Below are 15,919 nucleotides of genomic sequence, written 5' to 3'. Positions count from 1 at the left end.
ACTGGCATGACAATCTAATTGCTTACTTGAAATTAAGTGGCATGCAATCCATCTTTTGCAGGCGACCTGTTTGAAAACTATTGCAAAGATGACGACCTTGCCAATGTGGCTAGGCTGCTCTTCACGCTCACTATAATGCTGACATACCCGATCGAGTGTTTTGTCACACGGGAGGTGAGGATGGTTTTGCTATTTGTGTTCTGAAAATTGTAGATGCATTAATCTAGTACATTTGCAGAAGCAGAGCAAAAATAACGCGAAAAATGCATAGTTTATGCAGTAATATGTGATAAGTTTGAGTAAGGCAAGTCACGTAATTGACAATATTGCCCACTTGAAATGTCATCGGTGTATACGATAATGGATTTCCGAGCTGCTCAAGTTGGTAACACGTGCTTACGCTTACCAAGTGCATACTAATTGAATTCTAAGGTGCAGTGGCCTAACCATGTTAGACGGTGTAATCTGTGATGCATGCTTTGATTGTTTAATTTTTTGGCTAAATGCATGTGGCAACATTTCAATGTTGCTAAGGCTTTCTCCTTGTGCGACATTCACAAGTCGTGTAGCTTAGTTGCTGCCTAGCATTGCCGACACCATAAAAGTTGAACTCTGCATTATTCCTTTAGGCATGAATGGCTAAAATGACTAAGAAAGAGAAGTGGCAGAGCGCTCGGCTATGCAATTACGGCGCCTGTGTAGCTGTATTGCAGTGATTTTCTTGTACGCTATCGGTGGATGTGAAATTTACAACTTGTATGGCAAGACAGCTTTAAAAAAGGCTAATTGCTCTTTGTATTCAACCACCACTGCTTACAGACAGTCTAAATAAAAAAATTTAAACTATTTAGTATCTTCGCCAAACTTATGCTGTGGACATATACGAGGTAATTCTTTTTATGCAGAACATTTTGTAAGAAACAATCACATCTAGGCCCCTGCCACTGCTGCTGATATGCTACAATGGCAGACATTAGCAGGCGAATTAATGACACGAGTTCACTGCTACTTGGCAACAATTCTGCACTCGCAGCACATGACCTACAGCTAGTAATTGAGTTAGTGCATTTTAGTAAATTAACGAAATTACTGTTGTAATCTTTCTTTCTTCTAATAACTGCCTGGCCACAAGGCCTATCTACAGAAATGACAGGCTTAGACAGAGTTTATTTTTTTAAATTTTCCTTATAGAAACACCGGGCATCTGTGTATCACAGCTAGATGTCAAATCAGGACAAATTTCTTCAAGCACGAGTGCAAGAAATGCGTCTTAAACAGTCCGTCTCATGGCATCAGTGGTGGATAATCAACATGACTGCAAATGTTAAACAAGTTAGAACAAACTAGCCTATACATTTTTACAAAGATGTTCACTAATGTGCATGATATTTCTGTGCACACTGCATACTGCACACCATAAGTATGCACACTGATGCATACTTATGGTGTCCCAGACCAGCGACAAGTTTTTATGACATAAAAACCTTCATGTTTATGTTTTCTTTGTGCGAGAGCTGTTCCAGTTTACCTTTTACCATTCCCACTTCAATGTTTATACATTGATGGTACACCTTATTGAAAAAGTGTAAGTGCCACCACTCCAGCTGTGCATTGAAGCTGTGGTCATCAGCATTTGTTGGCAGCAAGGTTAGGGTATAGTCTCAAGGCAGACGAGAGCTGGTGACTGCAACACCAGAACATAGTTGCTTATACCTTCAAGTATCAACAGTGGTGGCCTTTATATATAAAAAAGAAAGAAGAAATAGCTGACACTAAACGGATGAAACTGAGAGGATTAAAGAACGACTGTTTTGCCTTTCCGAGTGGCAATTATCTGTCAGTTAGGTACTTTAGTAAATAACAAGTAGACATAGAGCAAGTTCTCATGCGGCCTTTACACTGTTGCGACAGGCTACGCAAGTACAGAAAGCATGGGGGAAGACCTAGTGGAACACGTGAACTATACACATTGCTAATCTTGTGTTGACATTAGGCTTCTATTCCTTTCTATCTTTCGCAGGTTCTAGACAACGCATTCTTTGTGACTAGGTTTCCATCCAACTTGGTGCGGCACATCATCATGACACTGTTCATCGTACTGACCACTTTTGCATTTTCAACACTGACCGACTGCCTTGGAATCGTCCTCGAACTCAATGTGAGTGATTTGTGAGATATACTTCTGTTAGGACCGACGACCTTGGTGTGGCTATGTTCTCGCGTCAGTAAAATGTAGGTTTGGCCGAGTTAGTAACTCAAGGTAACAGCACGAGCAAAAGGTGAGGACACGTCATGGTCCTGTAGCTTTTTTTGTGCCCTGATCTTTCACTTGCGCCGTTAATTCAATTCTTGTTTCAATATGCTTTTCAAGCTATGGAGCTAGTTGCAGTGACAAAGACTAGGTTGCTATCATTAGGTTATTTCAGGCTTACTGCCAGGCAGAAGCTGCTCCGAAATTTCCCCAATTACTCAAACACTGTGTCAAGTTAGCCCAACTTATGCCAGTAAATTTTCTAATCTCAACACTGCGTCTAACATTCCGATGCCCTTGACTGGGTTTTGTTCCCTGGAAAACCAGTGTTACTGCAACAGGTTATCTGTCCTTTGCAGCACATGAACTGCCCACCTCCACTTTTGCCTCTCAGTCCAAGAATAAATTCTACCAGCATTTGATCTCTACTCGATATTGCCATCCTTCTAGCTCTCGACATTATGCCTACTCTTTCCTATTGCTCGTAGCGCAGTCTTTAGCTTTCTTCAACTGCTGTGCAGGCCAGTAATGACGCAACACAGAGGCGAATTCATTACATGCTGATCCAAGGTGCTCGTGTTTCGTCAACAACACATTTCAAAATTTTGTCACTGTTCACCTTGGAAGTCCCCTCTGCCATACCTGACTGCAAGTCTATTTGAACAAATTTCCGCAACTGCTTCTGTATCGGGCAGCGTACATATAGTGAACAGTGAACGTGTTCTTGCTTCCTGTGAAATCTTATGATGAGTAAGTTAGACTGCACTTACTGTGATCTAAAAGAATGAAAAAAGCCTTTTAAAAAATTTGCCAAAGAAGTTTGCCTACCATAGAAAAAGCTTGTACTCCTGTTCACAAGGCTGTTACTCGTGACCGTGCATGATGCTGGCACATTTTGCATTTACACACTGTAAATCAGAGGCTCTCCTTGATGGCTCTGCATGCGTCTCAGTACCCAGTGCTCCTCATTTTGTGATCCTAGTATTAGGCCAATCGTCTACGTTCCTATAATGAGACAGAAAAAAACCATGGCAATATTTTTTTACACTGGTGACTTCAGAAAAGAGAGAGTTGTCTTCAGGTGCTTACCTGTTACCAACAAGCGAAAACTTCGACTGATGATTCGCTGTCTTGATGAACTCAGCAGGCTGCATGTGTAGCCTCAAGTCCCTCAGACATGAGTACCAGGCTTTAACAAGTTGTGAATTCATCCTCACAAATTTTTCTGAGGACAGGCAGTGATAGAGTTGTTGCAGACGTGGGCATTGCGAACTTTATTTCATGCTGTTTCAGCAACAGCATCACAAATACGCTCTTAACATACAATAGGATAATTTTTACGTCAATAGTACGCTCTGTAATGGACCTTGCCCATACAAGCATGATTGATCAGTGCGTGTGGCAGCCCATAGAAGTATGTATAACATTCTACCTGAGCAGATGTCATCTGTCTTGAGGTGGTCACCAAAGAATGCAACTTGGGTGCACATATAATTGGGGAAAATTGAACCCAAATGATGAAATAGATCAAAGGCTGATAGCTAGCCTGCATGTGACACACAGCGCAAATATCGGGATTTAATTAATTCCGAGTAGCACAAGCAAAAAGGAGGGACAAATGCTCTCAAGTGTTGCATCTGTACTTGCAAAAAATCACATTTGCGCTACATGAAAATAGTAAGGCATTAGTTGACTGGACCAAGAACAAATGTTGTTGAGGACATGTGTTCTGGCGTTTTTCATCTTAAACGAGCATGCCTGAGTGTGTTACATAACGTGCAGCTAAGCCGCAGTGGTCATACTGTCAGATTGCACTCCATATGCTCACAGTAGTGAAACATGGTATTTACACAAAGATAATCATCAAGACACATAGAGAGACTGTACAACAAATGACTTGAACCATGGGCTCAAATACAACACATTCTGAAAAAAAAAAAAAAAAGAACTGTACAAGTAATGCGAGGCATTACTCATGAAAACACAGAATTTCATGTTAGCATTGCACCTTATGTGCAGTACATTAATCTTCATATCAAAAATTTTTACCCTTGCGGTCAGTTGCAAGAGTGAAATGCTTGTTTGATGCATACATGCAGACCACTAACACCAAGAAAACAAGAACTAACATAATAGTACTCGTTCATCTTTTTCCAATTCTGAATGTTAGCTGTATGTACAGCCCTCTGTGTTCTATAACATATCAAGTATAGTAGGTGCTCAAGTTTACGAATTCAACTGAAACAGAAAAGTAGTAGAGCAGTAAGAAAATGCATTGATGCCTGCTGGTGGTGGGGGTGAACAGAAATAATTTATGCAGGATGACAGCTGTCACTAATTATGGCCCCTTTAAGCATGCTTTCATACTGTGAAGTATCAGAATTTTTGAAGAATAGCTCTACCTTATCATACTTTTAGAAGTGAAGCATGACTTCCAGTTACTGTATGTTGCAATAGCCATGCTACACATTTAATTGTACAAAATTATGTGAAAGTAAGGATTACAGTAGCATATGTGCCTTACTGTGATGAACGCCAGACACTTTTTTTACTTACACCTGTAGTTCATCCGACCTGTCTTTCCTACATGTGGTCTTACAATTGCATACGGCAAATGCAAACTTTTGTGGTGGAGATGTTAAGGCCATGCACTTACTTTACATAAATTCCAGTAAACGAGAAAGAAAGCCTTGAGTGATGACCAGTTGTTGAGCAAAGAATATCGCTGCAACATTTTTTGTTCTGCAACTGGTCATCACTTCAAGCCTCCATCTTTCTGTGAAGCTATGACTTGTTGGAAAGTCTTGAGTAGTATTACAGCTAAACCTCTTTATAATACATCCCAACGTGCACATACCTTAGTTCTAAATGTACACATTGATAATCAGCAATTGGGTCTATATAAAGGAAATGCAAGTACGATGCCTCTGACAAGTCGTCAAAGGTCTCTTGTCGATTTCGATAACCTGTGCCAATGGTTTCTTGCTGCCAGAAAACAAGTATTCCCTGCGCTGTTATCAACACTGTCAATACAGCACAGCCATCTAAATTTATACCTTAATTTGTTGCACTAGACTGAACTGTGCAAACTGCTTCTAATCTCATGACACACACTAACCCTGTGAAAAGCTCATGAAAGCCCATGTCAAGTTTATACACATACCACATGAGGTGAATGCCTAGAGATTAATGTTATTTGTATGATGCCTCAAAGCCATATTTAATCTCACTAAAACTTAATGCCACTTAATGTGTAACGCATTCTGACAACTTGTTTGGCCATCATTTGGCTCTCAAGTTAGCAGTTATGGCTGCACATGCTGAACACATTTCTGAAGTAATGTGATATAATTTAACACAATATGTGTCTCTTAACCTTTTTAGTGGCATTTCTTCAACTATTGCATACTAAATAACTTAATTTATTATATTACAACTGGCAAACAAACTTGTTGCATTCACTGCAGCAGTTGTCATTGTGGTGTCTAATGCAACTGAAAAAAAAAATGGGTCACCTGCTGTGTGGTATGGTTGCAGAACATGACTCATTGTCGAGGACAGGGACGTGTCACTCCCCATTCATGAGTGTGTGACATCAGTTTGTGGCAGGTGTGCTAATGAATGTATTATAATTAGTAATGACAAGCGATGCCCTGAACACTTCCACATAAGAATATCAAATCACTGAAGCTCAATGTACACACAGACATTAAAAAGCATTCAGATATCATTAATCATAACTACAAGGCATCAAGAAAGACGCATCATTTACAATGCATTAAAAGAGGCACAGCTTGAAGTTTAGGATAACTGGATTAAATTTGCGTGTTTGTTCATATCGCATTCACTCACATTTTGCACCACAAGTAAAGCTCGCATGTGCTGCTTGTTTTCATTCGAGTGCTACGTCAAAAATGGCCTCTACAGGCACACGAGCTGGTGGTTACACACAGTGCAACCTACCTGTCCTCGCATTAAGAGGAAGCTTTAGCTCGAGTGCTCCTATCTAAATACATGTAAAAGGAGAATTCGTTTTTCTCAGCAACCACTGCACCAAATTTGACGAGGTTTGTTGTATTTAAAAGACAAACTTAAAATCTAGTGACTGTTGGTTTCGAATTTTTGAGTTAGGTCGTCAATTCTTTATTAAAAATTGGCAAAAATCGAAAATTTTTCAAAAAACAAAACTATCAAGTTTGCAACTCTGTAACTCAACCACTAAAAATGATAATACAATTCTGTGAATTGCATCTAATAGTACATCTAAAGCGGACAAAATTGATATGTTACACATGAATATAAAAAAATTTATCATAGGGAAATAAAACTTTTGCAAAACCGTTGTTACCAACGTAACAAATTCACGTAAGATGTAAAATGATATATTGAATTTGTCCGCTTTCAATGATCTAATGGATGCCGTTTACAGAACCGCGATTATCAGTTCTTGATGCAGAGCTATGAATTTGTAAACTTCATGCTTCTATTCTTTTCAAAAGGTCAAATATTTGAAAATCGTTTTAAGAAAATCCAAGCCCTAAATCGAAATTCCGCTTCCAACAGTCACTAGAATTTAACTTTCTCTTTCAAATGCAACAAATTTCATCAAAATCGGTCCAGGGGTTATCTCATAAAAACGTTTTTGTGTTTTACATGTATATGAATAGGCCGCGTCGGAGTTGGGCCCGAGCTAAAGCTTCCTCTTAAGCCCGAGCCACAACCTGCGACACTGTGCAGGCAGCGTAGTAGTTGCACAGATTACAACTCCTGCAACAACTTGTGCATACGCAAGTACCTTGATACAAGGCTTATATAACTCCTGTTTTTCATGCAGGAGTTCCTAACTAGCCATTCAGTTTGGCATCGTACGTATAGAATCAAGAAGCAGAAAGCCCATCTGTACTGCTGTTATGCTCATGTTAGCTACACTGTCATAGCGAAGCTGTACAATGCTATAAATTACCTGCCTGCAAGTTAAACCATTTAAAGCTGCACCCAATCTAATTGGCACAGAAAGAAAAAAAGAAGCCTAACGTTCTGCCCTCGACTCCATCTCTTCCCACCAGGGTGTTGTGGCCGCCATACCACTGGCTTACATCCTGCCAGCAGCCACGTACCTTAAGCTGGAAAACGGACCTCTGCTCTCTTGGGCCAAGTTTCCGGCACTCATGCTGGCGGTCTGTGGGGCGGCAGTCGCAATCTGCGGCACCGTGGTGGCCATCATCGACATCAACGCTGGCATCACTTGCAGCCACGGAGCTGATATGCATTACTGCACCGTGCCACTAGGAAACATCACGATCTAGACTGCGGCAGGTGCACGCCTCGTTCTTGTGCTCCGGCGCTGTACTCGAGCAAGCGGTCGAGCGATTGGTCTCTCCTGGCGCAAGACGTGCATATACTTGACGAATTGGCTGAAAAAAAGAGAGTGAAACAGGTAGACAAAATTACAAGGGTTAAGCTTTGATTATATGGGGCCATAATCTGCATTAATCAGTTTCGTGGCCACCATTTCCACTGTGTCCCCCCTTAGCTCAACCAGCAGGAGAATATACACGATGAAGGAAAGTTGCCACAGGGAACACTTCCCATCAGCATTTATTTTCACACAATCTGTTTGCTAAATGTACAGACAGGATGGGCAGCGGGAATTCTGCAAGGTCAACGAATGCCTGTTACCATCACACGTTGTGCCATCTCTCGTATACGCACAAGCAATTGATCCGAGAGTACAGATTTAGAGCTGTGCAATCCCCTGGGTAGAGTTTGGCAAACTTTACATTATGCCAACAGTCTGTGGCGAATGCATCCATGGCAGCCCCACCTCTAGAATGTTGGTGTCATTGTAAAATTGTGTAGGGCCACGCACTTGAATAAGTGCAAAGTAGCAGCAACTTGTGAGGACAAAAAGCCAGCATTGCCAGCTTGGGGCAAACGGCACGGCACATGCAAAGACAGATGACAACGCCCGCTGGTATGAAAACCACTCAGCCTATGTACCCGCCAAACTTTTTCCAGAAGGTTGTTAACGTAGCTCTGTGGATGTCAAAGGAAGAGTTTCCATGCTGCCCTCAAACGTACTGGAGAGATTCTTGAGACAGGTGACATAAGTTAACACTGAAAAAAAAATTTTTTTTTTTTTGCCCTCATGTGCAGGATATTTCTTTTCTCTTAGTGCATCCTCATGCAACACCTATATTCCTCCCGTTACGGGACTTTTTCTTTCTGGTGCACAAAATGCGATGAAGGATACTGTGATAAAGATCAAGCTTTTCCTTGCATGAGAAAAAAAAAGATATCCTACAACGTTATAAGGGGGGTGTGCAAATGATGTGCAATTACAGCCTCATTTTTTTTAGCACTCTTTGCAATGTAGCTTACTTAAGTGCAAATATGCACGGTGGTCGGTCTTAAGTTGTGTCCAAACAGACCGTCCACACGCAACACCACTGAGCCCAATTTTACGTTGACAATTCCAAGGTGCGAGCTGCACAGTGCAAAAAACTGACTTTCTTTTTTTTTCATCTCCAAGCTGGTTTTTTGGTTCATCTGCGATTAAAATGCCATGCAAGGACAATATATAACCAGATTTTATTATTTTGACAAGTATAGTGTGGAAGTCGCACATCAGAAGAACTGACAATTTTTCAGCAAACTGTCTTTGTTTTTTTTTTTTGTTTTTTAAGGGAAGGAAAAGTATGAAGTATGCTGGTGTAACTTCCAGCACATGGAAGTTGGCTCACTGCCGCCGTGAGCCAGGGTGGGGAACACTTCTGTCTTTCACGCTTCACCAATCGCATCAGACACAGTGGCAGCAGCAGTTACAGCGCCTGCATTTAACTTTGTCTTGGCAACGTGTTGGAAAGGATGTCAAAGAACAGCGTGCAAATATAATTGCGAAAGAGTTGAACATGGTTGTGCAGTAAGTGAAGACCTCATTAGCGCTTTGTTATGGTTATTGTTCTGCTCACCGTACGCAGTGGGGCATAGTTATAATCGTTTAACATGCCTCCCTCGTGAACCTCTTTGCCTTCCAGGCACTCTGTACATATTGTATAATGTCTATTGCAAATATGCCCTCGTTCTATCACTGACAGCTGTTTCCCAAGCATCTTTAAGCCAAAGAAAATGACGTCAAACTGTGTGCACCAGCAAAAAAAATTGTTGTCTCTCGCTGTTAATAGCCTCAAGTAACCAAAGAAGTGAATTTGTAAATGTACCAGCAGGGGAGAGGGGGGGGAGAGGGGAGGATATGAAGGGACCACCTAATGTGTGCTCACGATTGTCACTCTTTATTTTGCACTGAAAGCAAATGTTAAACGTGTCACATTATTACTGATTTAATCACAGCTTGAGTACCAGCTATGTGGTCTCTTTCACATAGGCACACCATGTGTGTGTGCATGTATGTGTGTGCATATACAGGGTGTTTCTTTAGCTGCACCAAATTTTTAAAATTAGGAAAGTATAAATCACAGTAATGTTGTGCTTGCCATTCAAGTGTATGGATTGGCAGCCTTAGATATGGAGCAATTTCCGCAATCACATGTGTATTTAGCAAAGTTACAGTAATTAGCTTTCTAATTATCAACAATAGGTGGCTACAACAAATAAGTACTTTGAGGCCCGTCCTTGACACTACCTATCCCAACAAGCAAATTTTGAATAGCGGTGTTCATTTGTGAGTTACACGAACAATTAGTTCACCTTGGAAGGCTCCTTGAAACCGAAACTGGCTGGCAAAAGAGCCCTGTGTCGTCGATGTCGCCGCCCTGCCGCCTTTCGTCACGTCTCCGAGGTCATCGCCGGTGCAGTCCCGCGAGCAGCTTGTGTTCACTCTTTGCTGTCTGTGGTGTCGGCCTAGCGCTTCTATGCCGGCGGGCCGTGAAATTTACTTTGTCATTCCATTGGGCGCCACGTGCCCACTTCAACAGATGACATGCCGTTTCAGGATTTTGGATGAGAACGTCGTTTAGTCAAAATTCACTTTCTCTGGGAAAGCTGTCTCAAATGCGTGCGTGTGAATTGTGTAAAGTAAAACAGATGGGAACATAACTCACCGAGTGTAGGAAAAAAAAAGGAAAGGAATACCATATCGTCGACGCTACAGACTGATATGATGCCGTGCCTTCAGTATCTAAAAGCCCAAAGAGCAGGGTCAGCTCTACAACGACAACATGGCGCCCAACGGAATGACAAAGTAAATTTGGTGGCCAGCCAGCACTGAAGCACTAGGCCAACGCCGCAGACAGCAAGGTGATAATGCAAGCTGCTTGTGGGGTCGGACCGACGGTGACCTTGGAGACGTGACGAAAGGCAGGAGGGTGGCGACATCGACGACACAGGCGCTCTTTTGCCAGCCAGTTTTCGATTGAAAGAGAAGAACTAATTGTTCGTGTAGCTCCCACATGAACACTGCTATTTAAGATTTGATCGTTGGCATAGGTAGTGTCGAGGACGGGCCCCAAAGTACTCATTTGCCGTAGCCACCTATTGTTGATAATTAGAAAGTTAATTATCATAACTTCGCTAATTACACACACAATTACGGAAATTGCTCTATACCTAGAGGCTGCCAATTCGTACACTTGAATGGTAAGCACAACGTTACCGTGATTTATATTTTTCTAACTTTAAAAATTTGGTGCAGCTAGAAAAAAAAACACCCTGTGTATATATACGTATGTATGTGTATACTATACAGTATATTGGTACTACGGCAGTGCCCATTCAGGAAGCAGCACAATTACAAGCCACAGCAGGGCACAAATTACTATTTATACCTGCTTGTACTTCACCGCAACTGCTGTTAATAAACGTGCATCTTGGCAGCAGCGATATTCTTGGCTGTGATTAAACTTCTCAGAGCTGTGGTTACTACTCCCAGTGCAGGTTGGAAAGATATCTTTGGGTCGCGTTTTTTTTTACCTATATGTAGTGAGTTTCTCTTATGCATTTACAACATATCCAAGAGCTTTTTGAACCCACCAGAAGAAGCAAGGGCTTTTGGCATCTATAACCACATATTGCCCGTTTAAGGTGTTGGCTGGTGCATTTCATTCACATTTTTCCTGAAGTTCCTTTTCTGTACACACATACATACAAAGATATTATGCAGCTTTGAAGTTATGCTCCGTTATGTGTATGTATTTAGGTGTTGAAATTAGATGTGCAGAGAAATTGATGTGCGTTTATTGTACTGCACAGATTCTCAGGTTCACATTCAGTGATAAGGATGACAGCAAGGATGCTCATTTTGTATGTTCACAATAGTTTCATTTTAGGTTGGAGCAACCTGGTTTGTATTCGAATGGACAATTCTTGTTTTCCATATGTACATGTTGTGATTACTCTGTACGTTGAATACAAATATGTTAGTGAGGTCTGCAAAAAAAAAAAAAAGAAAATCACAATTTGATAACGGTGACGAGTATGATGCGACGCATAACACAGTTTCAGCAGATCTAATTTTTTGCCACAGTAACAACAATACGCTGTCAGTTTGCATACGACAGGCAAATCGTGATGTGCGTGTTGGTGAAATTGTGATTTCAGCAACACGCGAAATGGTGGGAAATGGTGCAAATAAAAATACATTCACTATATGTGCTGCTCATTTGAAGCAGGAGCCTTCAAGTGCCAAACGATGCTTGGATGGAATATGTACGCATGCTGAAATTATCCAGGGAATTTGACCAAAGAGAAAGCGTTTTGTAGACTAGTATTGGAACGGCACATCTGCAGTAGACAACATTTTGAGAAATTAAAGCAGGCATTAGCCACCTAACTCATGCTGATGAAAGATTTGAAATATCAAAAAAGAAAAAAAAAGGAAAGGGGGGGGGAGAGGACTCAAGAGTTATGTTTTGTTGCCCACCAAATGAAGCACGACATTCTCCTGTAGGGCGACATATTGGGAATGTCATACCGAAATGTCTTCAGCTAAATACAGCGGTATGCAATAAATGACTCCAGATACAAGATTTTCTTCCACTTGCACACAACAGCGGACAAAACCGGATAACTATTCGTGCTATTCCGCTGAAAAATCACCACGAGAAATTCAATAGTAAATAAACTATAGTGAACAGGTATTATGGAGAAGTGCCAATTTGACTGTGATTGGAATGTAGTATGCAAGCAGACAAGGAACATCTCGGACCTTTGAAGTTCTGTAGTGCCATATTTGTTTGTGTTGGCACCTGAAAAGTGCCCAATGTTTTTTAGTGCTAGACGAGTTGAATTCTATGGGCAGACGTTTGATCAAAAGCAAGCACGGTCAATTAGTGTTGACATTCTTTGTTGGGAAGACATTGCTAAAGCAACATCCAAAATCTGCTGAAAATCTGTAAATATTTTTGTGAATCCTCCAAAGTTGCACTAATAAAAAAAAAATGTTTAAAATCAACTATCCACGCCTAAAACTTACTAATATGGCAGCACTGTCCGAACTTTGCTTTATACATAGGCAGGCAATGCTACAAATGCTAGAGACACTTATTTCACTGTTTGTAATCATGACCAAATGACAGTGCAACACACATAAAAGAAAGATATAGGTACACATCATGCAATTCGATGTAAGATTAAGTCTGACGCTTTTATGTCACCAAACATGGAGTATTGATTACATAGAAGGCATCGTAGACCTGAGCCTATGGATCACCAAGCAAACCGAGTGACACGTCTCTGCGACCAGCGGCAACAGTGCATGGATTGCGTTTGCAACCAAGGCAGAGTATTCTGAAGGTTGAAAAAAACCGAGGGTACTATGCCAACCAAAGTATAGATTTAATAAGAAAGGCCTCTCGGCTTCCATACGGGGCCTTGTTCACGGGCAAAAATGAAAAAAAAAAACTGTGGGAAGGTTCTTTTAAAATTATAAATCTATGCTTTGGCCAGCATAGTACCACGGGTTCTTTCTGCCCTTCACAATGTTTTGCCTCGACAAGACGGGTTCCCATCAAACCTTAAACTTCAAAGCAGTGTGTGTTTGTCGAACATTGGAAGCACAAGAGCAAACAAGTGATATGTAAAATGTTGTAACCTTACATCCACAGGTTGTAGTTGTAATGTAAGAAGTAGTAGTTACTCTAACGAAAGATGTCGCGCACCAAAAACAACCTCATTACAGAAACATGCAGAGTGAGATTACTATGGCCGCGCTACTTGCATAGCCTGCTATGTATGAAACAGAGCACGTAGCATGTAGTTGTTTCAGAGAAAGCTGCTTGTGGGGAGTTGAATATGCATCAGAGCGATCACCTTGCAACAACTGCAAGACTTGTCAATGCTGAAACTGTGCTATCAGGAGTTGGGCAGAGCTTAAAATTTGCTTGGTGACTGCGCGCATCAATGCAGCACTCGCTCCTGCTACACCTTGCACAATGAGTGCGTGCTTGTTGCCCACACTTCCGTCATTAAAAGGAGATGCTCCTCAAAGGAAAAAAAAATTATTCTTTAAATATTTGTGCTAGAGACTTGAAAATTCACCCATTCATAGAGCATTGCAAGCAGATTTCAAATATGTCGTTAGTTTCTGTGTAGCCGCTATACTTCTTGAGTTATGTCTTGCACAATGGCAAAATAGAGTGATTTTGTGCGCACTTTATTGTGTAATAAATTTTTGCAAGAAGCTTTGCGCTGTAGCTTATTTAGCTCTTTGTAGACCACTAAGTGCCAATATCTATTCAGACAGCATTTACAATTACTGCAAATATAAAAAAAAGATAGGACACTTCAACTATTCTTTTTCACAATCACATAAAAATAATGTTGTACACGTTCGTTTATAATAGTCTTTTGCTAACGAAATTTAGCACTCTTGAAGATATGTACAGTGCTGATACCTACTTGAAATTGCAATATCTCCCAGCAGTAGTTGCGATAGTACAAGGTTATATTTCAGGGAATCGGGAAAACAAATTTATTGAAATGCTTTAATCTTTTTGCATAGTTCCAGTAATTGCACATGCTGTTTGGTTAAATATCAGCCCTTCGTGATCTACAAGAGCTAAACAAGCTCAGCACAATGCTTTTTGTGAAAATTTAATACAGAAAAAAGTGCACACAAAGATTACTATATTTTGCCATTGTGGATCACATACCTCAAGAACTATAACAGCGGCACAAGAAGTAATAAAATATCTGAAATCTGCATAGAAAACTCTATAAAACTGGCTGAATTTTGAAGCCTCTAGTACAAGCAATAAAAAAAAAATTGTTTCGAGGAGCGAGCACCTCCCCTTAAAAGATTCATGGTTAGTGGCATTTGGGTGCGGTAAACCCGAGTCTGCAGTGATTCCATAGAACACTAAGTGTTGTTTCAGACTGCTAATTTAAATACATAATTTTTGTTCTTGCGAATAGAATAAGCCAGTTTGACTCTACAGAGCTTTCCAAGGTCAGTGACTGCCAACCTACGCCTGCAGAAAAGCAGAGCTAGAAGAGTGGACAGCTTTGGAAGGAGCACAGACACTGTACTGTGCCTGTGTGCCCCTTTTTATCTTGCCCTATCTTCTAGCAATGCTTTTCTACGATCATGGAAGGAAATAGCCCGGCAGTCAACTTTTTATAACCGAAACCAGTTCGGTTACCTTTCTAAAGGCCAGTTAGCCAAAGGGTACGCCACACGATCCATTGCTCGTAGGTTGGGCTAAGGTCAGCTGCAGGCATTGCTCATGTTGAGAAATGACTAGCAGCTGCTGACTCAGTGTGCCTGGTAGACTCGCCTACCTCAAAAGTTGTGCATGCTCACACGCATGTGTCGGAATCGGGTAGTACTGCTTTTGCCAAATAATTCAGCTGGGTGCTAGCGCGCATAACTGAACCTCACCTTTAATACTACCAGGCTGGTTCTGGCTTAACAAGTGGAAGCACATCTACTACGGGACAATTAATTGCTGCGAGTGATATCTTGAGAGACAGATAAGCAGAGTTTGCTCTCTCAAATAGGTTGTGTCCAAACCATCACTGTGTTTACAACCGTGCTTGGCTGTACTGTGTTTTTGTGTTGTGTGACCTAATGGGGTTTTTTCTCCCTTCGCCTGTCACATCTATTGCAACCTGTAACTGTGCTTCTTCTGTGTACACACAATTTATGTCACCTTTTAGCTGTCAGAAGATGTACTGGCTCAATGCATTTTATCAAACATCTTGGTCTGCTCTATTTACACTGTTGAGGGCCATTGTGAGTTAACATAAACTTATATGATTACATCACAACATGGCTTTGTGTGTTCTTTCTATGTACCCGCTTGTGTGAAAGTGATGGACAAACTCTGGAGTGGCAACAACATTTCAGTACTGTAAATGACAGCAGAGACAAGGTTGACAGCGTAAAAATTCAGCCATGTGCTAGCAACATGCACTAGTTTACATAACCTAGCTCACACAAGTTCTGAAGTTGCATAAGCAAAATTGTGGTCTACAGTTTAAACCCAAGTGTAACTCACCATACGAGTGCTGTTTAAATGTTCTCTCAAGTATTGCATAATCTTTCTCATGGAGTTAGACGATCACAAACTTTGTCTTTAAACGTTGTCCGTATTTCTACAGAGCACTTTTTTTTAGCCTAAATGTAAACTAACATTGCAAACTGCTAAATTTGACATTTCCTTTTAAATGCAACAAGCTTCCTTCAAAATGGTTCAGTAAATGCTCAATGAG

At 41.0% G+C, this 15,919-nt stretch overlaps 2 protein-coding genes across 4 annotated transcripts in view; one reads left to right on the top strand and one right to left on the bottom strand.

Moving 5' to 3' along the window:
- Window positions 1–7,557, top strand: part of LOC142572787 (putative sodium-coupled neutral amino acid transporter 11) — a 69,128-nt gene extending 61,571 nt beyond the window's left edge. For both annotated transcript variants that reach the window (XM_075682142.1, XM_075682143.1), the window contains 3 exons: window positions 62–174; window positions 2,021–2,158; window positions 7,318–7,557. In XM_075682142.1, the coding sequence (XP_075538257.1) occupies window positions 62–174; window positions 2,021–2,158; window positions 7,318–7,557 (491 nt within the window). The remainder of the gene's footprint in view (window positions 1–61; window positions 175–2,020; window positions 2,159–7,317) is intronic.
- Wdr24 (WD repeat domain 24) overlaps window positions 3,511–15,919 on the bottom strand; it is a 50,904-nt gene continuing 38,495 nt past the window's right edge. The window contains exon 15 of one of the 2 annotated variants that reach the window (XM_075682140.1): window positions 3,511–7,665. The gene's annotated coding sequence lies outside the window, so the exon portion shown is untranslated. Of the gene's footprint in view, window positions 7,666–11,458; window positions 11,636–15,919 lie in introns of those variants that run through there. The other variant, XM_075682141.1, reaches the window with a different exon arrangement.

The sequence above is a fragment of the Dermacentor variabilis genome, chromosome 2 (genome assembly GCF_050947875.1).
Source record: "Dermacentor variabilis isolate Ectoservices chromosome 2, ASM5094787v1, whole genome shotgun sequence".
NCBI classification, from domain to species: Eukaryota; Metazoa; Arthropoda; class Arachnida; order Ixodida; family Ixodidae; genus Dermacentor; species Dermacentor variabilis.
Note: the sequence above shows the minus strand (reverse complement) of the source record. Positions and strands in the feature narration are given on the sequence as shown.